The sequence below is a fragment of the Varroa jacobsoni genome, unplaced genomic scaffold, assembly GCF_002532875.2.
Source record: "Varroa jacobsoni isolate VJ856 unplaced genomic scaffold, vjacob_1.0 scaffold_942, whole genome shotgun sequence".
NCBI lineage: Eukaryota > Metazoa > Arthropoda > Arachnida > Mesostigmata > Varroidae > Varroa > Varroa jacobsoni.
In genome coordinates, this window is record NW_019213844.1 from 151,429 (window position 1) to 176,592 (window position 25,164).

The following is a 25,164-nucleotide window of genomic DNA, read 5'->3' on the forward strand; positions in this document are numbered from 1 at the left end:
ATATAAAACCACTTAAATGTTTGCCCTGATCTTTCATAGCTGGCTAGAAAGGGGCGCTTAGCTTGAGAACACCTGAAAACTGTACGTTATAATACGCGAATTTATATAACTTGCCCTGACATGAAAGAACTGTATATCTATCTATTTATAACAATTATTTATTATTTAAAAATTATTTATCGCGGAACTCCTTTCTGGTTTTTTGTGCTTAACAGATTGTTTAGTGGTGTCAAAAAGTGACGACATAGTGCACTTCAAAGTTGCTGAGTTTGCGAAGGAATTCCAGACACGCGCCGAGCAGGTGTTCAAGTGTATTGATTCGCATATTAAAAATGAGAGTCGAATATGTACAGATTGTTTATCGTCATTTAGTAACCTGTCGAATTTTTACCATGGACTCGTAAAAAAGTATGAGGAAAAATTGTGTATGGACATTATCGACATCGTAAGTACTCAGAGATTCGACAGTTAATTAGATGATTTAGTATCCTAACTCATTTCCCTTTTTTGCGTGTGGCCTTTAAGCAACGTTTGACTAGCCTATTTATGTGTGATTTCCTGTAGCGACGTTACGCAACGCCTCCAATGAAATGCGAGAGGAATGATAACATGATGAGCAGAGATTAGAAGCAAAAACCGAAATTTGTATAGGTATCATTAGACGTTTTCAATAATATAGTCCAGTTCTTAGAGAATAGTTCGGAGCACTAATAGACGCTCGTAGTTATAAGTATTGCTTTAGGAGTGTTTGATGAGTGATGCTAAGTAGTAATAATAGTAATAATAACGAATTTTACAGATGAACACAACACGGGTGAAATGGTCAGATTACGGCTGCTCGCATGTCTATGGCCTTGAACCCGAAGTCTGCCTGTACGCTTGGGCTATGGTTATTATAACAATTGTATTTTACTTTTTCGCCAGATTTTCGCAAAAGCCAAGAGATGCTGAAATTTTAGAAGGTAGGTTTTAAAATCTCAATGATATAGGTATCCATGTTTTGAAGAAAAATTGCGGGGAAGCTGCCACAAAGATGAATATAATATTATATGTAGGGTCTCAGATTAAGCTTTTATTTTCATTATATTAAGTCCATTTATTAGGGCCCTCATGAAGATTATTTAACTGAGTGCAAACTCGATGATTATTAACGCGGTTGGAATACGAGGCAGCAGTTTATACTGGTAAAACTCTAGATTTCGTCTTACATGAAAATATATGTATTTTTAGGTAAATAATGACTGTTTATAGCTCAGTTAAATAAGTTTCAATTCAATAGCAATGTTAGATGGTTTTTTTGCGGAACTCAGATTCCTACCGCAGTACTTCTGTAAACTCTAAACAAATACTTCGATCATTGTTGTTGTTTCTATCCACTTAGGACGAACTATGCGGGAGCACATATCAAAAATGTCCGTAGATTCAAACTCGTTCCGGGATCAACAGGAGTTAATACCGCACTTACAGCCTCTATTTACTATTTCGTGAGACACACCGTCTTTAATATGTCTCAGCTATTCGTCAGCAACGCTCCTTCATTATTGCTCAATTATTCAATTCCTGCTCGCATTGTCTGCAACTCATTCCAGTGGTAGCTATAACTAAATTACATTCCATCCAGCGTAATTGTATAAAGGAAAATGAAATCGGCGAGTTTCTGGTTTAGCATTGTATCGCTTACCTTTTTCTATACTTACGTTTGTTTAGATTAAAAATAACTAAAATGATTCGTGTTTCGCTATATTCTCTTCTTTATCACTATATTTATACATGGAGACAAAATGCTACCTAAATTTCTGCAAGACTGCATTTCTGCATAAATGCAGTTGCATTTATGAGGTAACAAGGTACGATGTAAATGTCAAGTTGCTTTTAACGGTTATACCAAAATTACGTTGCAGATAGGCAAACCAAAAATTTTCATTGATCAAGTTAATGTCCATCTAATTCTACTACATAAAGCTGTAATGTCGTTCAAGATGACAGATGGAGAACAAGAAGTAGAAAAGAAAAATCTATTAACTGAGAGCGATTGTTTTCTAAAAATATTAGACATCGACTGCGTAAATCTTTATCATTGTATATATATATATATATATAATAGTTGTATAATATTACTCTGATTATATTATCTTACTTACCGTTTTTCGTTACTCATATAGTTACGCCTTATAACACTAATGTAACCTCGTTTATTCTCTTTGTGTTGATTCATGAGTAGGCAGTAAAAACAGCAAAAAAAGTTTGAAAGAGTGATTTACCGCACGAGTTTCAATGTTTTTAGAAACTTAGATATGAGATTGCAAAGTGAAAAATACAGTATAAATATAAACCTATAGCTGGGCGCCTTTAACTATCTTAGTTAGTGTTATAGTTGTTACTTATATGTTTCATTTCCAAATAAAATACTGCCATTACTGTTAGCCTCTGTCCACGATATTAATAGATGGTAGACTTTAATGATGAAATTTGTGAAAAATACAAGATGAGTTATTCTCAAACTAGATCAGGCTAAAGTCACAAAATGTATAAGGTCGTTAGGACAGTCGGCTTAATTTTTTGCGCAGATAAAACATAAAGAAAGCTGAGAAAAGCTCACAGAAAAAGCAAAGTTTTCAATATAGCATTGATTTATGCTTGACCAGATCACTCTGTCTTACTTTTCAGTAGCACTAGTCATAACGTGATTAAAAATATTTGCCAAATGTGTGCCTACGGGTTGCATTTTACAATTTCGTACTGTATTTAACCAGAATCTGTTTTCGTAAATGTTACCAGTGGCGCATATTTCGAATATGTACATACGTAGGTAGTTAAACGAAGAAGTTAGAAGCTTTTCAGTCTGTTGCTGGCTGATGGACCTACGCTAGGTAGGTTTGGCGTATAGAGATTTGTACAGAGAGAGACAAGAGAAGTATAGACAGACTAATTGAAGGAGAAATCTACTGTTTGTTGACATATCTATAACCAGGATTTATAGTCAGGTGACTGAAGAATAAATATTATCTAGCACAGATAAATCTAACATAAAATGTGCTTCTTCGATACATAGTGATTGGTTACCTGAAAGCGAGTGAGACACTGCTGCTATTAAATACAATATTTTTTTAATTAGTTCACAACAACAGAATTGAGACTAACTAATCGACGTAGCATACCTTTCTCCTCCAGATGACCTATTCGTTGTTCCCCCAGGTGCCGATTTAACTAAGCGCAGTAAAAAATTAGAAAACTAAATTGAATGAAATGTATAATACAGTCCTTGATCACTTAGTTTGATCTAGAATTATATTTGTGCTCCTACAGTGTAGAACATACCTTAGCAGTCTAAAGAAAAACAAGCGATTGAACTTTGAGCAGACGTTTTTACTAGATGATCTTGAATAAAAGCGTGTATACTTTGCATCGCTTTGTCTCTAGATACTTACAGAAAAAGTTATGAAAACGATAGGAGTTGAACGGTACCTGAGTAACTATCAACACCGAAGCCCACTTATTTTACTTGTTAGCTGTATTTTTCTCGCAAACTCTAATAGAGTGAAAACGAATGTTTATACAGTATCGTTTTGCTCATGTTTACGTCAATTCTTATCCAGCCGGCGTCTCCGAGTGGCGAAGCTTTAGCTTGCTTTCCCTTAATAGAGCTATGTCTGTTGTAGCCTACCTTAAGATGACACTGATAAACTGTAGAGGGAGTCAAAAGATAAAAGGATTATTTCCCCATAACTAGAGAGAGAGACGCGTATGGTGAAACTTGCACAGTAGTCAACAAATCGTCGCGTCGCGATTGATCCCCTTATCTCCCATTCGGTACTTAGTAGCTTAGATGTATCAAAAATCTAAGTTTGAGGTCATATCCGCCAAAATCTGCGATCCAGTCTTTGATGCTCGATACGACCCCTTAAGTCTACGATTTAAACGATGTAAGTACAATCCAATAGGTGTCAACAGACAGTAGGAAACCAAATATAAACTTAGTTTTTCGTAGCTAGGAACAAACCACAAATGCAAATATTTAAGAAAATAAAAAGGCAAAATGAAATATTTCGATCTAGTGATAATAACAGTAAACTTTTCAGTTGGTCTGGTCGGCTAACAGATGAGCAATTATCCCAATTTTAGTATTATGGTGGTGTTAGAGTAGCTTTGCGATTCAACGCAGGTAGAAAGCATACAGACTAAATATCGTTAGCGGCAGGTCATACTGGCAACTAGAAATACGCAGTAATCGTCAGTATAAATGGGATGCCCCTCATGGTGCATTTGCAATACTGCGCGATAAGGATAATAATGAGTATGGCATACAATCAACATATGGCCAAGTTGATACTGTGGGTTATCGTTTTTCTTTGCCTGTGTGCTGAAACTTCGACAATGACATCTGTGCGAAATTCTGTGCCAGATTATTGTTCAGAATTACTTTCAGATATGGCCACCGCTCTCAAAGGTTTCGACTGTTGTGCCTTAAAGAACGCTCGACCCTTTACCGTGTGTGTGAACTGCGCGGCTGTTTATCAGAAGGCATTCGACCTATTTGATCGCTTCGTAAATGTAAATGCTTTTTTACGATTGCATTCTATAGTTACGAGCTGGCTTGCACTAGATGAAAAAAAAACTTATTAGTTTGAGTATTTAATTTTTTTGTGCCAAATTGGAGTTGATGATGGCAAAGAGGAGCAACAGAAAATAATGCACCCCAGTCAAATCAAACAAATTTAGTCGATAATAGTAGCCATATTAAATTAGCTTATAGCGCAATGGTGAACTAATTGCTATAATGGATTATACGAAGTGAACTGTATAGTCAATTATAAAATTTTGTGATCCAGCTAATTATTAATCTCGGCCTCATTCTTGTCTATGCGAACAAAATTAAATTCAGGAAATATTCGTAGTACGTTTAAGTTCACAACATCCTCCCACCGAGTTGGATATCGTTATTACACCACTGATTCATCCGATAATGCTAAATTTTTGTATTTGTATTGAATATTTATATCACCACCGGTGAGTTTTCCCACGTGACCAAAAAGTGATTTTAATGTGCAGCTTCTTATACAAAACGAGTTGTTTTTGTTTTTATGCCACTACTATAGCCAGTACTATTATACATTAATGAGTAGCAACAACCTGATTCAGTGTAATTTCAGCGAATCAAAACCACATAAACGTTGCCGCATAAAATACTTTTTGAAGTGAGCAATACGGAATGAAGTAGGCTAGAATATGACAATATGAATAATAATAAGAGCGTATTACAGGTAGATATATAATAGAGATGGCAAGAATAAGCGTACAAGAGGCATGTGCAAGGCTTAGCAAGTAATTCCAGTGGATTCGTTCCGACCTGCCAACGGCGAGCCTCGCAATAAGTTACATTTGGAATACAGCTTTAGATTGATTTGTGAAATTGTTTAGACCTGTTGTATCTTTTTCGGGAGATTTCTTCGGGCATTTTTTATTCGTGAGCCTGCACATAGTTTCCTAGTGAATCGATCATTTATAGTTTATTACAGTGTATTCACGTATTTGCATAAATCCAACTAATAGAGTAGCGTATTGATAGATTTATATATCGTCTTCCATAAAACAGATATATCAAATTAGGAGTCATTAGCAATATGCGCGCTTTCCTATTAGAGAGACATCATATACTAATCACCACTTGTCATGTACAGCGAAGAGCTGCTGAGAATAGCACATATGCGTAAGTTAGCTAAAACGTGGTGGTTCATTTGGTTAAGGGTTAATGGGGGTTAATTAGGGCTAATGAGAGACCCCATAAGTCGCACGTCGTTTCACGTAAATCCAGTAAACGCAAATACAAACGAAGGTAATGTTTGTACTCGGAGACTTTAGTATTAAGTTAGTTGCCTGCCACGGCTAACGGGCTTCGAAGATCAACTAAAATAAATCTACCCAAAAATATGAAATAGTATAAGTGCTATTCGCATGACACTTTGCGTTTTTTTGCCGCTGTTGGAACATTTACGTTTTTAATTGTTTACACCCTTTGTTGCCTCGCTTGATTAGGGTACAGCGGAGCTGAGTACAAATTGTTCAATGCTCATCGATGGAGGAAAGATATCGCTCGTTACAGAAAGCTTTCAGTACATACAAAAAGTGTGGAACGAAGATGGAGTCTGTGGAGGTAAATATAGAACATTTACAACACAATAATCATCTGACGTGACCTGAATTAATAACAAAAGATCAGTTGAATGTACCTTATCTCAATTTAAACGTTGGATTATATTTTTTCATAATAGTAGTATAAATCACGACATGCGTCGTTTGTGAAGCTTATAACATTTAAATAATCATTTAATTCATCATCAATTCACCATAGATGACCCTTTCCCGGATATCCTTATCTGTTTCATTTTTATAGAATTTAACAAGATCTTCCCAACAATTTTTTTCCTATTGATAAATAAAAATTCAAAGAGTAGTTTTGAGAACGGTCAAATCCCAATACCATCAATATATACAAATGTAAAGAAAAACCGTGCTATCGAAAAAGCTTTTAGTTACCGCATATCGTTGTAAATTGATGGATATAATAAGAATCTGCGCAGAACAAGTTTTTAATGACATGCTGTGATTTGGTTTCATTGTAGGCTGCTACGCTTCGGGAACCGATAATGTTTCATCACAGATTCAAGAGTTCTTTGAAAAGAAAAAAGCCTTACAGGCTTGTGTAGATGCACTTTCACCTTTTGAGAATAACCAAACCTGCGTTCAGTGCAAACCATTGTTTACCAAGTTATCGAACTCCTTCGACAAAGTGCTTCAGTCAGGCACAAGCAAAAGCGTTTGTGTCGATGTACTTGATGCGGTAATATTCATCAGCGTATATTTTATAATTATTATTATGTGTTTTACATGTACTATAGTTTAATGGTAATCTTTCGAATTTACATAATATTACTTTTACGAGAGAGTGTAGAATTTATTCGCAACCTTGTCTATAATAAAACGAGACTGATCTGATAAACGGAGCTTTATCCTATCCTCCATCCCCCCTTTATGTTATTGATGTGTTGCTGATAGATGAATGAGACTCGTCGCGAATGGGGCAGTATGTGTTTTTCCTCATCGTATGGAATGACACCAGATGTGTTGATTGCGATGTTCACATCATTAAGCACCACGTTTCTGTTTTACTTAATCGTCCGCCTCTCGCAAAAGCCCAAAGACATTGGATTAGCTAGAGGTAAGATATACATATATATATATATAAAGTAACAGACGAGCTAAATATACACAACTGCGCAAACTTGATTCTGATTCCCTTAGTTAGCAGATAAAGCATGTATGGTCTCCTGAAATCTATTCATAGGGGTGATTGACGCTCATTGCAAATGCCGATTCATTTGAATGCCATCTAAAAATGGGATGTTCTCTTTACTCCTGTTGTTTTCGTCGTTGAACAATTGTTATTAGTGAGCACGTGGCAAAGCATCAAGTTAGAGGCTGACTGCTGCAATACTGACCAAGTGGATGCCAAACAGGCCGCTGGGTGTCATGCCCACCAGGCAAATCCGCACAGACAGGCTGAGCATGACACTGCTATTGTTAATTCCCAGCATTCAAACAACTGTTAGAACAGCGACAAGCTTTGTTTGTATATATATATGTGAGCAGTGTTGTGTAAAACGATATTATTCATAGAATAAAAACAAACTCTGAGATAGAAGCAGAAGTTTACTGTAACGAGATTATAATATAATCATTATATACGGACAGTGTATGGGAAGCAGATGCGATTAGGTATTGAAATTATAATTGAGTCAAAGATGACAGTCTGATGTCTATATCACCATCTTTAATTTTTTAATTTCAATCGTTACCAATAAACGTTAACTTGATTTAATAATTATCGAACCGTCTAAGTATTAGTAAGCTACTTAAGTACCACTAAAAGTTGGAACGAATTAACCGCGTTTGTTTGACTTAACACTATATATTGGATATAATAAAACACCAAGAAGAATAAGTCGGCAAGTGCAAAAAATACTGCATTCGAAGTTTGAGGATTGTCTTGATTTTTTTGCTCATTACGTAACATGTTTTTAAACATCTAAACATCAACTTTTAACTCGCTTATGTTTGATTTATGTATTGTAAACAAACGATAATGCACTATTAGACTAAATTTACTCAAGCTCATCATAATATGTGTGGAATCTGTCTCGTGTCTTACAAGTAAAGGTAGGTCCCTACTTAATTATATGGGTGCTTCTTCGGCTTTGATTTCAATACGATGATTGGGATAAGGAGAAATACCATATATAATTTTCAAGTGCAAATTTAGTGATACTCTTTTGATAGTGGGTGTTATTTCTATTAATTCGGTCCCTTCCATTAAATTAAAGCAAGCGTCGCTCTCTCGGAGAATGAAAATTTCACGGCATATAACAGTTATAGACACAGGCATCGAATGATATAATGAGCATAAAACATCAAGGAGGGAACATCACTCTATTTACCAAAGTCTGCTGAGTGTTCTCTTGACCGAAACTCGTACTGAAATCTATTAACGATACTTACTTTTTATATTGAGTCGCACGTAAAGTTTTAGACGAAACTTGTGTACTTTTTGTTTGTAGTAAACTGACTTAAGCTAACCCTCTTTAATTTAAATCATTTTTATATATGCGAAGTAACGTATACCGATAAATCTAACTCTTATTAATGACGTATAATAATGAACAAATTATAAAAACGTTGTCATTTAAATCTCACTACGAAAGCTTGCCTCTTAATTATTATATTAAGTGGGTATGATCAAGCCGTTTTAATCGGTTTTTGGCTATACAGGATATACAATAGATGTATAACTTTCCACCCATCAAAATAGTCAGTAGCCACTTTGCGTAGAGTGTGTCAGGCACGAACTGATATCTAAACAAAAATAGAAACAACTTAAGTACTCCTATTTAGATAAGAATTGAATTGAACAGTACAGTTTTAGAATTATAACAGTATGTGTAAATTCCTAACTATAGTAGACTCCATTTACGAAAGAAATTGATAATAGATAATCATTCTCTCTCCGTCTCTATTCCTCTATGACTGGTTATTAGTACTATATGGTATCCATTAGTATTAAATAAGGGTAAGTCCATAAAATATCAGATGACTAAAAGGATAAGGAATAAGACAAAAGGTAAGGAAATAAACGTACTTAATCTATAGAACTTCAATGTACAGGCTTCATTGTGACATATGTGTCGCTTTACCAAAGCCATTGAATAAGGGTACGTCCAAGCCAGCTTCTCTCGCTAAATATACATCAGTTACTTCAGCCTCTCAACATTTTTATTTTGCTTATACATACTTGGACCAAACCATCGCTTCCGTATCGAAACACTAACGAAAAGTCGACGTCATTTGCGTAGTTTTACGCTACGCGGCCCACCGATGATTCATGTGGGCTTAAATTCCTAGTTAGGTAAAATACACAGTAAATAAGAAAGCATTTTTATAATGTTTTACAGTCATTGAAAAAAAATTCATAGTTTTTCATTCGGCCGAAGTATCAGCATCGTGTGAAATTTTCCGAATACATTGGGGTCGTGCTTGCGGCAGCAAAGCCTTTGTGCTTACCAGCAGCCGCACATAAAGTTGCTCTCTCAGTCGATTGCCTTGCTCTCTTGTTTGAACGCACGGGCCAAATCTAGGGGCGCGCTTTTCAGTGCGGCAAATGTCAGGAGGAGCCCTGTTTTTTGGTGCAGGTAGCCACCCGGCATCTTACATGTTTCTTTTCTCGTGGTCCCATACGAACAAGGACTCGGCGCATTGATTGTATCACTGTAGCAATTGCACGCCCCTACTTTTCTCTCCGTCTGCAGGCGGTTACTGCGTTTATTGCAAATCATGGTGATGTCTACTGCGGCAACTGCCGCCGTCGTCTCAGCCTCGGCTCATTCGCTGCCGCTTCATCGTCGCTCGTGTCGTCTGCTACACGGCCTTTGCCGCGACGTTGCTGCCGCCACTAGCAAAGACGAGATACAAAGAGGGAAAAAGCGAGAGAGAGAGAGAGAGAGAGAGAGACAACAAGGGCGAGACTAAACGAGATCTTCATCTCGTTGTGTTGGGGTTTCCGCTGCCTTACGAGCCGTGGTCTGTCTCTTTCCCGGACAATTCTTTTCTTTGGAAGTTTCACTCTCTCTTTTTCGGTATTTCTGCAGCCACTAGGTGTGTGCTGTCGTTCTGTGGTGTTGTGTTCTGCGTGGTTTCAGTTTTCACCATCATTTTCGTCAACTGAGCGACCGACCGCTCGCCCGCCCGCCGTTCGCCCATCCCTCCCTCCTTTCGTCGACTGTTTGCGACAATGACAGAACGGCGACTGTGCTGATAGTGGTGCTAGGCGCAGCAGCCACGGCGCTACAATTCGTGTTGTTGAAAGCTGAACCTCGCGTCTATCTAATTCTAGCCGTTACAGTCGGTGCTGCTGGCATAGACGAGAAGCAGAAAGAAACAAAAAGTAGGGCTGAATGCGCCTGCTCACGAGCAAGCTAAACGAGGGAGCTACGAAGAGTCCGACAAATGTGCCTAAGAAGAATTATCGGAGCGAAGACGCTTGAGACATCGAGACGGAGGATTCGCTCGCCAATGGGTCGTCGCTAACAGTACAAAGTGGAGGGTCGGAACACCGCCAGGGATAGGCTTCAGCCTGCGCAGAAATTGAGTCAGCGCCTGCTACACCAGCAGCGGCAGCATCATTCGATTGTGCATTCGTGTATACGTTTGTTTGCCTGTCGGCTTAGCGCAGTATTCCGTACGGTTCGATTCAATGACGTTTTCTGGTTTAGAAAGAAAATAGCGCCTGCTCCGAGTTCCATCTCTGTGGCTAATTCGGTGGATACGCTGACAATGTGGGGCTGTAAAAGACGATCACTACGACTATAGGATTTTCGTGTTTGCCTTCTTCCACTCCTGTGTCACTTAGCTGTTATCCTGTTAAAGTAGAGTAGCCGTCGTCGGTGGCGTCCATCACGGCGGAGTACGACGATAGTGCTGCGGTATAACAACCGTTTCAAGCGAGTAGTGAGCGCAATAAAGAACGTTTTTTTTTCTATCTCTTCGAAAGTGTATCTATATCAGTAAATGCGCATGGTGAATGCTGACCATGTAATGGAACAAACCGGATATTTTTGATGTGGCTGTGCTCTACAATATCAACACCGCGAAAATATACATGCCGAAATCAAGCAAAGAGGATAGAACAGGTTAACAGAATAATGGTCTTGTACCAAAACGGAATCGTAGCCATGAGAGTTTCATCGTGTCGTTCTAGATGGCTCAGATGAATTGCAAAGTGGTCTCCGTCTGACGGACGGAGATCCGACATAGAAAACAGGGCAACAATGTGAACGATACCGAAAATCACGCAATAATGGTGAGTGCTGCGATTGTGTTAAGGTCGAATGCGAACAACGTCATGATCAGAGATTAAATATTAAGGGATCAGGATAGTGAGGATAGAAGCAACGATGGTGAATGAATCGCAAAAGTTTCTGTATGGTGGATAGAATCGTCGTATGTGGGAGCGTACGAACACTTCATCCAGTCGCTAGCCAGACAGCGACGCGTCTGTATTGAATGCACGTGCACGACAAAAACTTGACAGCGGTTTCCTTTTTGTGGTGTGATCATTTCTATAGGTTCCGCGTGCTGCAGTAGTATCCATATTTACTTATGTGGTGGACAGGGAAGACGCGAAACGGTAGTTCATTCTGACCTTGTAAGACGTGATAGATGATATTTCTAATAAAACCCACATCCCAACCGTAAAACTGTAGATGGTGCACATGTGGAGAATCAGTGCTGATTCCCCGCATTACTCGCTGTCCTCGCTTATATGATAGTACTGTAACGTATATGTCTACCACGAAGACATGAATCAGCGATGTTGTTATTGTCGTTCAATGTTTAACAGATTAGTTATCTGTGGAAAAGATTGACAGACAGATAGATAGACAGGCAGGCAGGTACGTGCAGTCAGTCCTGATAATGTTCGCTTCTTCTCGCTCAGAGTTCATTTAGAAGTGAAAAAGGCCTACATCACCATGTATAAGTAAACATATCGATTTACACTGTCATATCGTCTGATCAGTCAATGGAACAGCGCGTCAGCATCATCAGTCAACATACGCGCACTGGCAAAATTACTGCTGTTTTATACTACAACCGGAATAGACAACAACGCAATGAGGTGTGGTGTGGACTAATAGCTGGAAGGGGCGGGACGGCGGAAGAGAAAAGGGGAAAAAAGGAAAGCCAAGAAGGAGACGAAAAATTTTTTATAGCATAACTCCAGCTTTTCTATAAGCGTTCGTTGGTCCGTTTTGTTTCGACCCTCGGTTCTCTGCTTCTTGGCATCAAGCTGTACACGGTAATAGATGGTGGTCGCCGTAAGCGAAATCAGGTGGTATTGGCAATAGCCGTTGGTGCAGCTATGGCCGTCGTCATTCGACAAGCATAGATTCTTCTTCATGTCAAACAAGGCCACATCGGACTGAATGATCTATCTACTGTCATGTCATTGCTAGGGCCGCGGGCAGTGGCATAGTTGTTGTGATCCCAATGTTGCTTCGCAACTCGTATGACACGAGTATAGTACAGGAGATAGTATATAATATATATAAGGGGTCGGCTAGAGTTGACTTGGCAGAAGGGGCCTTCGAAGGTCGCTCGGTAAACAACGCTTTATTAACTGAAAGCAAGCAGACTTGAAGCTAAGAGTTCATTTGTATGCTTAAAAAGCAACGACTGTGTAGGTTCTTTCTTGATGAAGAAACTGAATTTAGGGACTAATATAAATGGATTGAAAAAGAGGGGATAATGAAAAAGGACGAAAATTAAAAAAAAAAATAATGGTGCAGTAAGCGTGTAATCTTTACGTTTACACTGTGTTAGAGCTTAAACAATTGAAGTTGTTAGTATGCTTTAAGCTAAAATCTATTCCCCAAAAGTCCAGGGAAATTATGTTCCAATGACATATTGTCGCCAGTAACGTAGGTTAACAATCGTCGGATTAAAGTTGTTTTTAATGTAATAAATAGTTAATATGAGGAACGCAAGAACATAAAATAAAAAGATATTTTACCGGTGGTAATATCACGAACAGGTGAGTTGTCTCGAGCGCGATTTGTTGCACTCGAATGCTTTTGAATCTTACATAGAGTTCTCTAATCTTTATTGGCATCGGGTATACATCTTGGAAGATGCAATCAATATATTTCATGAGTTCAATTATTAGCAGACATTTCACCTGTATATAACTCAAAGTTTTAAGGTTAATCATTGCCTACAAATAAAAATACGTGAGAAATACGTGTTAATTTTTTGAAAACATGTGAAAACCAAGAGCGAATTGGGCCTATATTTACCTATTTTTTAGAGCACACATTAGCAACATCAGCTAGCTGTTATTGTGCTAGCTTAACTATGTGTGCCTAACCTCTGGTCGTATATCTAACCAAGTTAGGTACTCAAAACATCTTCACGTATGATAAAATATCTCACACAAAGCGAACTCAATGGATTAATAAATGACTTTTGTTGAAGTGTTTGCGGTAAGTGATTGCATATTCAAATGCAAAATGCGCGTCAGGAAACAGAGCGGTAACAACTTCATCAATCGTGAAGTTAGTCCACGTACTAGATGCCATTACTTTTGTTTTTCTGTTATCAAAAGTATGACGTCGTTATGTTCTCAGTCGTTAAGTTAGCATCACTGTTGACTGTGATATTAGTCTGTCATCGGACAAGGGCAGGACGAATTTCATCACTTGGTATACCGGTAGTACTGAACTAATTTCTCATCATTGATCACCATTGCCGTACCCTTACGCATCCCTAGCTTTTTCTACAACCTTTCCTTCCACTTGGATTGCGTCCGCCCTGACCTTTTCTCCAGGGCCTGTGCGTGAATTTGTCGTAAACTTTCTTGCTGAAATAGTAATCGCGCCGCCGAGGGTTTGCGCTATTGAGCTACTAATCATCTCAGTGTGCGTTATGCAGCACGAAAAAACAAACCCAAGAAAATAGTGTTTAGGCAACTCAGAAGTTGCATAAAAATAGCTGACTAGTTTATGGTAGGCTATGGAAATAAGGAAGGCTAGCAATAGTGTTTGGCGCAACAGCAGCACCATCATTAACCTTCAAGCTGCCGGAAAAGTTTTGCAATGTCTATGCATATGCAAAGCACGAATAGTCACTCATTTGTATGCCGACAGTAATACGCCACGCGCTGCGTAGGTGTGTCACGCCGTCGGCGAAACATAAAGCTTGTGGAGCTGAAGTTGCTTCTTTAATAGGCATGCGAGACGTGTAAACGTTAGCAAAGAACTGAAGTCAAAGTGATTCATTCTGCTGCAATCATCGCCGGCGCGCTTTTTAAATAATTGTTTTCCATCGCAGGCGGCTAAATAGGGGGAAAGCGAGAGCATGCACTGCCTATATCGTGCACCCGCGCTGAACACCTATGGGTGGCGTGGAAGGCAGTCTCTATTAGACAACAGATTTATAATTGACATAAGCGTAATACTAGGCAGTTGTTTTATAATTCATTGTTTTGGGGAGGTGTAAAGGCCCCAGAGCTAATTGACTGAGACACGCATAAAAATATGGATTGTAATGGAGATGTAAAAAGTGGAAATGATTTAACTTCGAGAGAGAGAGTGAGTTCAAAACAAATCCATAGCGTAACTGACTTCTTTACATATGAAATGTTATTTATAGCAGAGGGATTATTATCTCATATGTCGTTTATGTTTACCCGTTAGATCAATTCGTACGTGATATTTCATTCTCGGAATCAATGTTGGTGTCTTCATCTTTACAGTTCCTTTAATTCACAGGCTGACTCAACCCAAATGAACGAATCATACGAAATCTCGCGAAGGACCTTTAGACTGTTATCCGCATTAAACGAGACCCTATCCATATCATCCGTTATTGCAGCCAGAACGTTAATGATTGTTGTTGACTACTATATATAGAAGATATATTGAGTGGTTACGGCTTATGCTGACCTTGAAGGAGTAATAGGTATGATCAGCTTAGTCTCGCAAAATGTATATATAATTATTTGCATATATCAGGTATACGCATATGTTTTACGAGTTGGTCTAGAGGTGGCTCGTAGCACGGATTCCGCGCGAATCTGACTGTTTTCGTCATCGCTCAACCGTCGTGAGAAGCAGCAAATTTACATAACAGCGGTAAAGTCAAAGTATTGGGATTCAGCTGTTAGATGATACGGTGGTACTGATATACTTGAGTAAATTTTAGGAGACGATGACGATCGTCATGATGGTGCTGGTGGTTAACTGTACAAACCCTGTTCGTACCAAAGTAAAGATCAGCAGGTTCCAGTCAGTATATTACAGGCTCTAAAGCAAGTACAAAATGAAAGGTAGTGCCTGACACATTTTCGGTTATTTGGCCAGTCACGTTGTGTCTAGGCTCGAAATCGGTCGTAGGTACATTTCTCTTCATGCTGGAAAAAGCCAGCACCTAAATGAACGCTTAGCAGCAATCCTAAACGTGAAACTCGAAACATTTGGATGCTGACAGTCCCTGTGGTGTTGCAGTGGTAACGTGATTGCCTACCGAACATGAAAACGCATGATCCTAGCTTAAAGTCGAAAACGAGCGTAGATGTACTCGGTTCATGTTGGAAAAAGCTAGCCGTCTGAAGAAATGTTTAATTAAAATGGCGGTATTGGAAGTAAAACTTGAAAAGTTTTAATGGCGACTAACGGTGGCACACAACATATGAGATTAAGATGGAACGCCCGAAACCGGCGACGTGCAACGAAGGTTTCATACCGAAATAAGTTGCCTCGTTGCGACCTCGATATACGCAGAGTAACTAACAACCACGTAAAGCAGATTCGTGCTTTACATTCTTTCTACCCTAAATATAGCTAGGTACATGAAGACTGACAGATGCATATATGTGTGGCCATTATATGTATCAATTGGATATATAAAGATGATTGTAACGATATGGTTAGCTAGTAAGCTTCAACGTAATTATTGCTACAGTATATTGTTATCGCTTGTCTCTAGTAACTAAGAGGACGTTTCAATCTTATCATACATACGACATTTAAACTGGGACAGATTTTGGCCGGCTGCTAATCATACTATGTAGGAAATGGTACAGTACTTGTGGTACCAGACAAAAGCCAGTTTTTTTTTACAACACAACAACGGCGCATTGTTTTCAGCAAAGATTATATCATCCGATCTTCTGCCTTTGATGAACGTCTTACAAAATGAAAAACTTTGCTCAGGATCAACGGTTTAATTCATTGCCGGTGCGATTTTTGCAAAATTTGAGGAATATGAAAGCCTTCATGATGGAAAGTAGATCCTTTCATAGAGTTCTGATTTAAAGGGCTAGAAAAGACCTAGGTGTATAAAGATGACTCCAGAGAGCGTCTTAATAAATGTAGATTTTTGCTATAAATACTGACAGCCGTTTCAAAGAGGAAATTATTAATTATCAAATAGGTGATCCAAATAAGCTCCAACAGTTAGACGTTTTAAAACTTTTTGCGCCTTATTGCATTTATTGAACTTTCTGGCTGTTTTGAGCTCTTCCATTGTTGGGATTTTCGGCCCGTTATAAAGTCAAAATTTAATTCCGTTTTTTACACAGAGCATCGTTGGGCGACACTCTAACCAATTTATATTTGTCAACATCGTTTGATACAGAATTTCTATTAAAAGGTCATTTTAAAATAAAAAAGGAGCAGTTTAAAGGTGATTAATTAGCCAAAAGAAGGCGACGATCTTTAGTCAACCTTACTAGACGCTCATGTCCAAATTAAGACATTGGGTTGTATTTATTAGATAAAATCTAGGTTTATCTAGCTGGAACGGATGCAATACACATGACCTCGCAACACCCCGTTGCTGATATTTCAGAATGACAAGCGGCTTGAGATAGGAAATCGGTAGTAGCTCTATTCTTAAGATAGACTGTACACGAATTCGCTTGTCTGGGCCAGCAAAGTCAAAACGATTAAGATCTTATATTTTTTAGTCGTACTTATAGGAATATACATCTAATGTGCAGTAAAATACGCTGTTCTTTCTAAAATATACAACGGATTGTTGATAAAATCTTTGGCTTATTTTTCATAATGCACCAACAGATTACATTAGAACTGACGGCAGCCCGACGGCTGAACAGGAAACGTATTTTTATAATAGAGACGCCTTCTAAAATACGTACAACCACAATATCAGATAATTCGTCTGTGTTTTTTTGGTTTCTTATATTAATTTTTTTTACCTTGCAGGTGCAGTGAGTGCTGAATGAGTGGTTGCATGTGGTGGTGGCGTTGACGGCGAGGTGTTCGGTGCTTTCCGGAGACCCTTTTCCAGGGATCCGGTCGAAGTCCGACGGGGAAGGATGCGGGTGATTCAACGCTACGTTCTCCTTAGTATCATCCTCATTATAGTCCTTCCACTGGTCTTTCTGCTGCTGTTCAGAGGGAAACCGCCACCAAATCAAGACCGGTCGGGCGTTCGAATCGAGCACATAGCTGATCAACTGACGTCATTCTGGTCGGGGCATCGCTCCAGTAAGGGTGCGACAGAACGTTCCCGCAATACCACACGACCATGGGACAACCATCCGGAACTTTGCCGATTTCACACGTGTTTCGAACTGGACCGCTGTCGGCGGGGATTTCGGGTATACGTGTATCCGCCTGCGGAGGATGGTCAATCAGTGTCGTCCTCCTACCTCAAACTACTCAGCGCCATAAAACGATCACGCTTCTATACAGCCAACCCGGATGAGGCGTGTCTGTTCGTGCCAAACGTTGACACCCTCGATAGGTAAGCGTATTTGCTTTCCGCTTGATGTCTTGATTGTACTTATATATTGTACGCATCTCGTTAATTCGAGTGATGTAGGGGCATGGGGGAGGCTTTGAGAACTTCGAACCAAAGGAGGAATTTTGTAAACAGGAAAAACAGTAGTGCTCACGATGTAGTAGCTGTCCCTTGATACAGGAGACAGTCAGGTTAACGCGTATCTACACACACGGGATAACTAGAAGAGTGTTTAAATAAGACAGATATAGGCATTTCAGATTAAGCGATAAGGCTTTCGTAATCAGAGTCCGAAACTAAACGAGGTTAACAGACCTGTAAATGTTATAAAGAAAAACAGCTTTACTATCACAGGGGGTGTGTTAAGGCAGAGCTGTATAGTATAGAGCTATATATAATATACAGACCTGCATATTATTCTTATGTCTCGAGAATTTAAAATTTTACAAGTGCATTTCATTACGTATTATGACTGTGATTCAGTTAGCTGCTCTTAAGTTCTTATTTTTAACTTAAAGACAATTAGTTGAAACGGGGTATGTGGCATCTATTTATATATAATATACTTCTAAATAATAGTGTCATTTAAGATTGAGGTGGAAAACGTGCAAGCTGTCCGTTCAGTCGACACCAAGTACTCCCTTTAATAAACTGTTTCCGATTCTAAGCGGCATTGTGACGGATCAATTCACATCACAATTATTGTTCCATATTGTGTCCATTGATGCCAAACAAGTCATTCTTCATACACTTCGTTTGCACGCAAGTACACAAGGTGATTTACATGTAAATTAATTCTGCTTTTGGCATCTGATGCGTCTGAGGTCTTTGCGTCTGATGTTGCTTCTAAATGACTTATTCATTTTTAGTTATTTAGAGGAAAACACCCTGTTGACTTGAAGCGACCTTGTGAGCGCCGACAATCCTATTATTGATTTAACGTTCGGGTAACAATTTGAATTCGACGTCGGATCCATCATTGTTACCGAATGTTTTCCATCGGACAATCTAAGAGAGTCGACACATTAGTGGCATAAACTCCAAAGGTGGGTTAAAGGGCAACGTCAGTGGCGCACAATGTGTGGCCACCTCAAGGCCAACCATTACTGAAATATGAGATGGCCACGTTGTGTTATAGAACGCAGATTGGACGGTGATCGGCGATGTTTGTGACGTTTGTTATTATTGTTAGAGCACCAACAAAATGCGAAACAACCGTCCAAATTCGCGGTCAGTACTTTTATTCTGACTACTTCGTTGGCCTAGCTCTAGCGGCATGCAACGGCCGATCGATTGGTTACCTTTTTTTTCTATTTATGTATTACTATAATGTGAATATTTTTTGACCTAAGCCGTATAGCCGCTTTACCAGAGATATTCTTTAGTTCGGTTAAGTTAATAATATACGTTCCATGCTTGGGTCTCATGTTGTGCTGCGTTAACGTCAATATTATTCATATTATTATGATTTCTATTAAAACTTCAGCAAAAGGTTCTATACCCGAAAGAATAGCAACAAATGCATTGTGCCGAAATGTCCGTGACAGTGTGTCATGCAATATATCTCTGTCTAGTCACACATGAAATTTCGTATTGGGTTTTTTGCAAGAATTTAATTATTCAGATAGATATACGACCAAGTCGTATTCGAAAATGTGTGCAAAAGGAGCATCTACTAAAATAGTCAAGCGCTATCCAACGGAGATAATCTACAGATTATGTCACGATAATCCACAGAATTGTTCCGATATGCTAGGTGGTGAAATATTAATGTATCATTAAACCCCTTTGTGCCCCATTAAGCAATCACTCAAATCTCTCCTGCAAACATGGGCACGCGTCAGTGTGCCATACGCTGTCATAGAATCGTTATATATCAAAAGTACTGAATAGTGATTGACATCAGTGTATTATAGGATTGGGTTTTTGCGAAATTGAGTATCGCTACTATTCGAAAAAGCATTGGCCACATACTGCTCAGATGAACTAGTTAATCTTTATGGCTAATGAATGGCTCAATTAAAGAAATGCCTTTTGCCCTATCAATTGTTTTTGCTGCTGCTCAGGGATATTTTGTCGGATGACTATGTACGCAGTGCTCAGGCAGCTTTGTGGAATCTTCCATATTGGAACGAAGGACGGAATCATCTCATCTTTAACTTGTTTTCCGGATCTTGGCCGGACTACTCGCAAGACCTAAACTTTGATGCAGGGCACGCACTACTTGCGAAGAGCTCAGCCCCTGGACATACTTTTCGGCCTGGGTAAGAACAACATAGATCTTTCACCTTGTTCTAAAGGGAAATCAATTCTGCTGCACAGACCGTTTACAATATTGTTTGCCCGTGAATTACTTGTTGATTGAACCGTATGTACTTTGTGCCATGTAACCTACTCTAGAAGATGTCCTTTAAGCGTTTCTTTTTCTATACATTGGAGGCGAGGCAATTTGTGTACGCCACCATAATAGATTATCGATAATTATCGGACTGCCCGTGTGCAGTTGTCTTCGCAATCTGGTCGTTATCGTTAGAATGTTATCGTTATAGAATGCTGATTTTTCCCTTTACCCTGTGTCTACCCTGTGCGTAGATGCCTTCTCAGATAGTGCCTGAACAAGCGAGTCGTGTAGGTCTCTTAGCGCAAATAGTCTTTAATGGTGGAGTTGCACAATATCATTGCACAAGCACAGGCGACTTATTTAACTTCGGTCGAGGTGATTTCGTACAAGTATGGAACACAACTTTTGGTATTTGGCGTGCGAAACGTACAGTTGTTGGTTCTCGTGGTTTGTCACAATAATCTTTATCTAAAGTGTATTTTAAAGCCCAATTCTAATTAAGGATATAGCCAGCGCTCAGCAGTGATAATAATCGGTGGTTCGTTGTTTACGGCTAGTCATTATACAATGCAAATTGTAAAAATATTACAAGTAATTACATTTACTGGTTAAACATACTTTTCATACTCTGTGCTACGACAGGTATGACATCTCAATCCCGCTGTTTTCACGGTCACATCCTGATCTTGGGGGCCAACCAGGGTTCTACTCGAGCGAGAGTAGGACTCTAACCCCTTTACGGAAAAGCTACTTGTTGACCTTTAAAGGGAAAAGGTTGGTGTGTTAGCGTCACCGTCACATCATTGAACCGGTCTGAACTGATTCCGAAGCCCAATCACATGTACACTCATAGTTCGAACAGCTTGTGCATAATAACTTGCGCTAAAATTTATAATATTATAACCATTTTTTTTTATTGTAGATTGATATCGGTTGCCTTGATCCTTTACTGCATAGCATTTATACAATATATTCGTTAATTATTAGTATTCTAGTGTCTGATGATTGAATCGTATTTTGAGAAAAATGTGTTCCAACCGCCATCGTGGAGGGCTATTTGAAATGTAAGGCGGTTTCTTATTAATGCGCAAGTATAGCCTTAGATTTACATTTGTTCATCGAGTGAGACGAAGACAACTGTTGCTGTTGTTGTAACCAACGGGTTTTGATTGACATGAATTTTAATATATGCCTCTGTCTATAATAGGTACCTGTATGGGATTGGCTCAGAAATTCGTAACTCATTATTTCATCTAAATATCGCCAAAGACGTCTTGTTACTGACAACATGCAAGCACGGAAAGCAGTGGAAGCTCAAGAAAGATGATAGGTAAGTCAGCCAAATTAGTTCTTCTTCATAGACACGTTTCTCCCGTCTACAAACGCTGGCTAGGAAATTAAAACGTTCATACATATGTACATCATTACGTAATATAGATAAATGCAATGGCCATCATTAATAAACTGACGAACACAGGTCCCAAGTTCCACGAGAAGGTTGTTTTTGATTGTTTGCTCCAGCATTTCGACGCTTTTTCGCTCTTTAGCAGATAATAGCACACTATTTCATTAGATGCGACTGCTGACATGGTCGAGACCTTAACCGTGGCACATTATTACTTGATAAATGCTTATGTTCTGGTGTGTGTTGCTCCTAAATTTGTTGTTCGTATAAGCAGATGTGACAGCGATAACGCTGACTACGACAAGCATGACTTTATGGTCCTCATGCAAAATTCAACCTTTTGTTTGGTGCCAAGAGGGAGGCGCCTGGGCTCGTTCCGCTTCCTTGAATCTCTCCAGGCCGGATGCATACCTATCGTCCTGTCGAACGACTGGCGTCTACCCTTCGACGAGGTTATAGACTGGAGCTCAGCTACTATTCGGTGTGTGTGAGTGGCAAGTGGAAGCCAGTACAAATGACAACTACTACCATTTGGATAGTAGTTGTCATTTATTGTTTACTAGAACCCCAACAACTAGATCTTATTGCACTTATCATATGATATTTTTAATTCAATGAATCTGCTTATATTACCGCCCACAGTTACGGCAGGTGATAAGTAGAGCTTGTGGAGATGAATAAATTCAATATAGTGAGCAAAGGTATATACATACGCTCATTTGGTTTTCATTTGCAGATGGGATGAGCGGCTGCTGTTTCAGCTGCCTCATTTTTTGCGAACGTCTGGATTGACGCCGTCATCACCGCGTGTCGTCAAGCTTCGTCAACAAGCACAGGTGTTGTGGCGGAGTTACTTTAACTCGATTGACAAAATCGTTCATACGACACTTCAAATTATCGCTGACCGCGTTGAATCTGAGCGAGCTAAGTCGCTAACAAGTTGGAATACCTTCCCAGGAGCATTGTATAGTGTACAGAGCGAGCTGCCACAAAGGCGATGGAATCTACCATGGAACAACCAGTGCTGGGGCCAGCGGCCCTGCGACAATGCGCAGATGTCAGGCGGCACCTCTCAACGACAGCTAGGGGCGATGACGAAATTTACTGCGGTTATCTACACATCGCTTCCGTACACCAGACACAGCTTTCCACAAACACAATTGTACCGTTTGTTGAAGAACGTACTAAAATCGAAACATTGCGAGCGCGTACTACTCCTATTGAACATGGAGAACTACCCCAGAGCAAGGGAACATTCCGCAAACAGTAGCGGCGCCATTAATGGCCGTTTGGAGCAGCGGTTAGTAGATTCGGAGCTACTCTTGAATGCAAAACTGCCTGCACCGGTAGTCCCAATTCGTGTAACAAAGATCTCCGAACGCTTTCGGCCGTTCGAGCAAATCTCGACGGACGCCGTACTATCACTGGACGAAGACGTGACGCTAACAACGGAAGAAATCGACTTCGCTTTCTTTGTATGGAAACAGTTTCCACAGCAGATTGTTGGATATCCTGCCCGTTCCTACTATTGGGATGAACAGCGCGCTCGATGGAGCTATAGCTCAAAATGGTCCAACGAATACTCGATGGTACTGACGAGTGCAGCTTTCTACCATTCATACTATAACGCCCTATTCTCATCAGTTCTCAGTCCACGTCTCGTTGACTTCGTCGATCAGACGCAGAACTGCGAAGATATCTTGATGAATTTCCTCGTAGCAGACGTCACGGCCTTTCCACCTGTTAAGGTTACTCAGAGAAAACAGTACCGTGACACCAGCAACGCCGGCGTTGGGGCTGTTGGCACAGTTGGCTCACTTGGCCGAGAAACTGCTGGAAAGTTCCCCTCAGCCTGGAACGATCCGGATCATTTCCGTCAACGGGGCGAATGTGTTGCGCGATTCGCTGCCGAATTCGGAAGGGTTCCACTTGCGCACTCGGTAGCGCGCTTTGACCCCGTCCTATTCAAGGATCCAGTGTCCAATTTACGAAAACGGTTCAAGGTTATCGACCGGATAGGCTCGTCTGGTGGCTAAAACACGAAAGAGGCTTTGCGAGGCATGTGATCGAGATGGATTTTTCGTGCATACAGCAGTTATTTTAAAAGTGACAAATGTAACAGACACCTGCAATTTAATGGAGATTAGCACGAAATTGCGAAAAAGATACCAGAACGAATAGATAAAAGTCATTCTAATTATTTCGGCAAGATCATAAGGGCTATCTCTAAAATTTGATACATCACTGAAATATAACTAGAATCCCATGTAATATTGGACGGTGCACTCAAACGCAGAGCTTTATCTTCTACTACAAATGCGTTCTTAATTCATCACTGCTGTATTTTTAACGCTCTATTTTCTTGTACCAAAGCTGAAAAATGTAAGTTTTAGGAACGAAATGCACAGTAAGCAACTTAATTTATGTAGACAGGAATCGAGAAGAAAAACGTAATGGCTTTTTAGAAGATTCACTCTAAATAATATTCATATGTTAGTACGTTGCCAGTTTGTGTATCGAACAAAGATCTACAGAAGAAGGCCAAAATAATAACAACAACAACTTCGGTACCAAACGTTATCAGGATGGGTGTTAGAAAGCAGGAAATTAATAACAACATGATTGAACCATCGAAAGCCACGAAAGTCTAATTTTGTTACTTTGTTCATATCATATACTTGAGATACGACTGAAGAATCAAATGCGTAGCAGATAGGAAAGAAAATGGAGGAGACTAGAAGCGGTAAAAAATAATAATGGGGCAGAGTTCACCCTGTGATTATTGTACGAATGGTTTGAACCCCAAATGGGTTTGATGTTTTCTTTTAAGAGGAGGAAAAGGACTACGAACGAAGATTTATTTTTATTGCCTATTTCTGTGGGATGAGAGTGCCGACTTTGTGAGCCCCTTTTTTTTGTAACATATCATTTTTGACTGAGACAGGAACGATTTAAATCGAATGAAAGGTGGATGACTGTTACAGTAGGTGCGAAATAAATGAGAAGAATAACGCCATGCCGAACTTATGTGGAAGAATGCGAGGGCCTCATGACCTGTATATAAGTGCACTGTACAAAGAAATCTAATGGCGCCTATTGACAACCGCAAAGAAGCGTGATGAAGGTATGGAATACAATTTAACACTAGGTAAGATAAAAAGAAAGACTTAATTAGAGAAAGAAAGAAAATGAATTCAGGTAACCGATAGCTGCTTTGAGACGGAAGAAAAGATGTCGTACCGATATATTGCCATTCAGTAACGTGGAATGTTGAGGACACGTCTTGTTTTCCTGTAGAGAGGACTACTTTAACGTACTTGATCGACGAATTCATTACACTAAAGGGGCTATTTTTAAGCGAGTTGCTGTACATAGTCCGGAACAATGACAGACACCTGCTACCGATTCCGCTCAGGGCGATGTTCTGAAGAGTCCCGGCGTACCTACACCCAAGTCTTTCAGGCTTCACCCTTATCGGCAGACTTTGCGTATATAACAGCAGAGCTACGAACTATAGCAATTATCCGAGTGAGAGCCATTCAATATG

At 39.6% G+C, this 25,164-nt stretch overlaps 3 protein-coding genes and 1 long non-coding RNA gene across 13 annotated transcripts in view; 3 read left to right on the forward strand and 1 right to left on the reverse strand.

Moving 5' to 3' along the window:
• LOC111265186 (osteopetrosis-associated transmembrane protein 1) overlaps positions 1-2,646 on the forward strand; it is a 7,200-nt gene extending 4,554 nt beyond the window's left edge. For all 7 annotated transcript variants that reach the window (XM_022841624.1, XM_022841627.1, XM_022841628.2 and 4 more), the window contains 3 exons: positions 216-445; positions 800-962; positions 1,382-2,646. In XM_022841624.1, coding sequence (XP_022697359.1) covers positions 216-445; positions 800-962; positions 1,382-1,488 — 500 coding nt within the window. In that variant the 3' untranslated portion in view covers positions 1,489-2,646. The remainder of the gene's footprint in view (positions 1-215; positions 446-799; positions 963-1,381) is intronic.
• LOC111265189 (uncharacterized) overlaps positions 1-3,550 on the reverse strand; it is a 4,071-nt gene extending 521 nt beyond the window's left edge. Inside the window, exons 1-2 of one of the 2 annotated variants that reach the window (XR_002683326.2) lie at positions 3,429-3,550; positions 3,159-3,207 (exon numbers count right to left, since the gene is read on the reverse strand). This is a non-coding gene — a long non-coding RNA (uncharacterized LOC111265189). Of the gene's footprint in view, positions 1-3,158 lie in introns of both variants that reach the window. The other variant, XR_015312972.1, reaches the window with a different exon arrangement.
• Positions 3,551-3,699: 149 nt separating this feature from the next.
• On the forward strand, positions 3,700-7,721 carry LOC147752850 (osteopetrosis-associated transmembrane protein 1-like). 3 transcript variants are annotated; one of them, XM_086970391.1, is made up of 6 exons: positions 3,700-3,923; positions 4,403-4,551; positions 6,034-6,151; positions 6,621-6,838; positions 7,054-7,216; positions 7,447-7,721. In XM_086970391.1, exons 1-6 carry the CDS (start codon positions 3,827-3,829, stop codon positions 7,605-7,607), a joined length of 906 nt encoding a protein of 301 aa, XP_086826517.1. In that variant the 5' UTR covers positions 3,700-3,826; the 3' UTR covers positions 7,608-7,721. The 3 variants fall into 3 exon arrangements, with proteins under 3 accessions (XP_086826517.1, XP_086826518.1, XP_086826516.1); XM_086970392.1 differs by having other exon boundaries at positions 4,427-4,551; XM_086970390.1 differs by lacking the exon at positions 3,700-3,923 and having other exon boundaries at positions 3,952-4,551.
• Positions 7,722-10,321: 2,600 nt separating this feature from the next.
• On the forward strand, positions 10,322-24,654 carry ttv (exostosin glycosyltransferase 1 ttv). The gene is made up of 7 exons (XM_022841622.2): positions 10,322-11,407; positions 17,331-17,874; positions 19,938-20,135; positions 20,855-20,986; positions 21,420-21,542; positions 21,892-22,098; positions 22,354-24,654. Exons 2-7 carry the CDS (start codon positions 17,444-17,446, stop codon positions 23,651-23,653), a joined length of 2,391 nt encoding a protein of 796 aa, XP_022697357.1. The 5' UTR covers positions 10,322-11,407; positions 17,331-17,443; the 3' UTR covers positions 23,654-24,654.
• Positions 24,655-25,164: the final 510 nt, after the last annotated feature.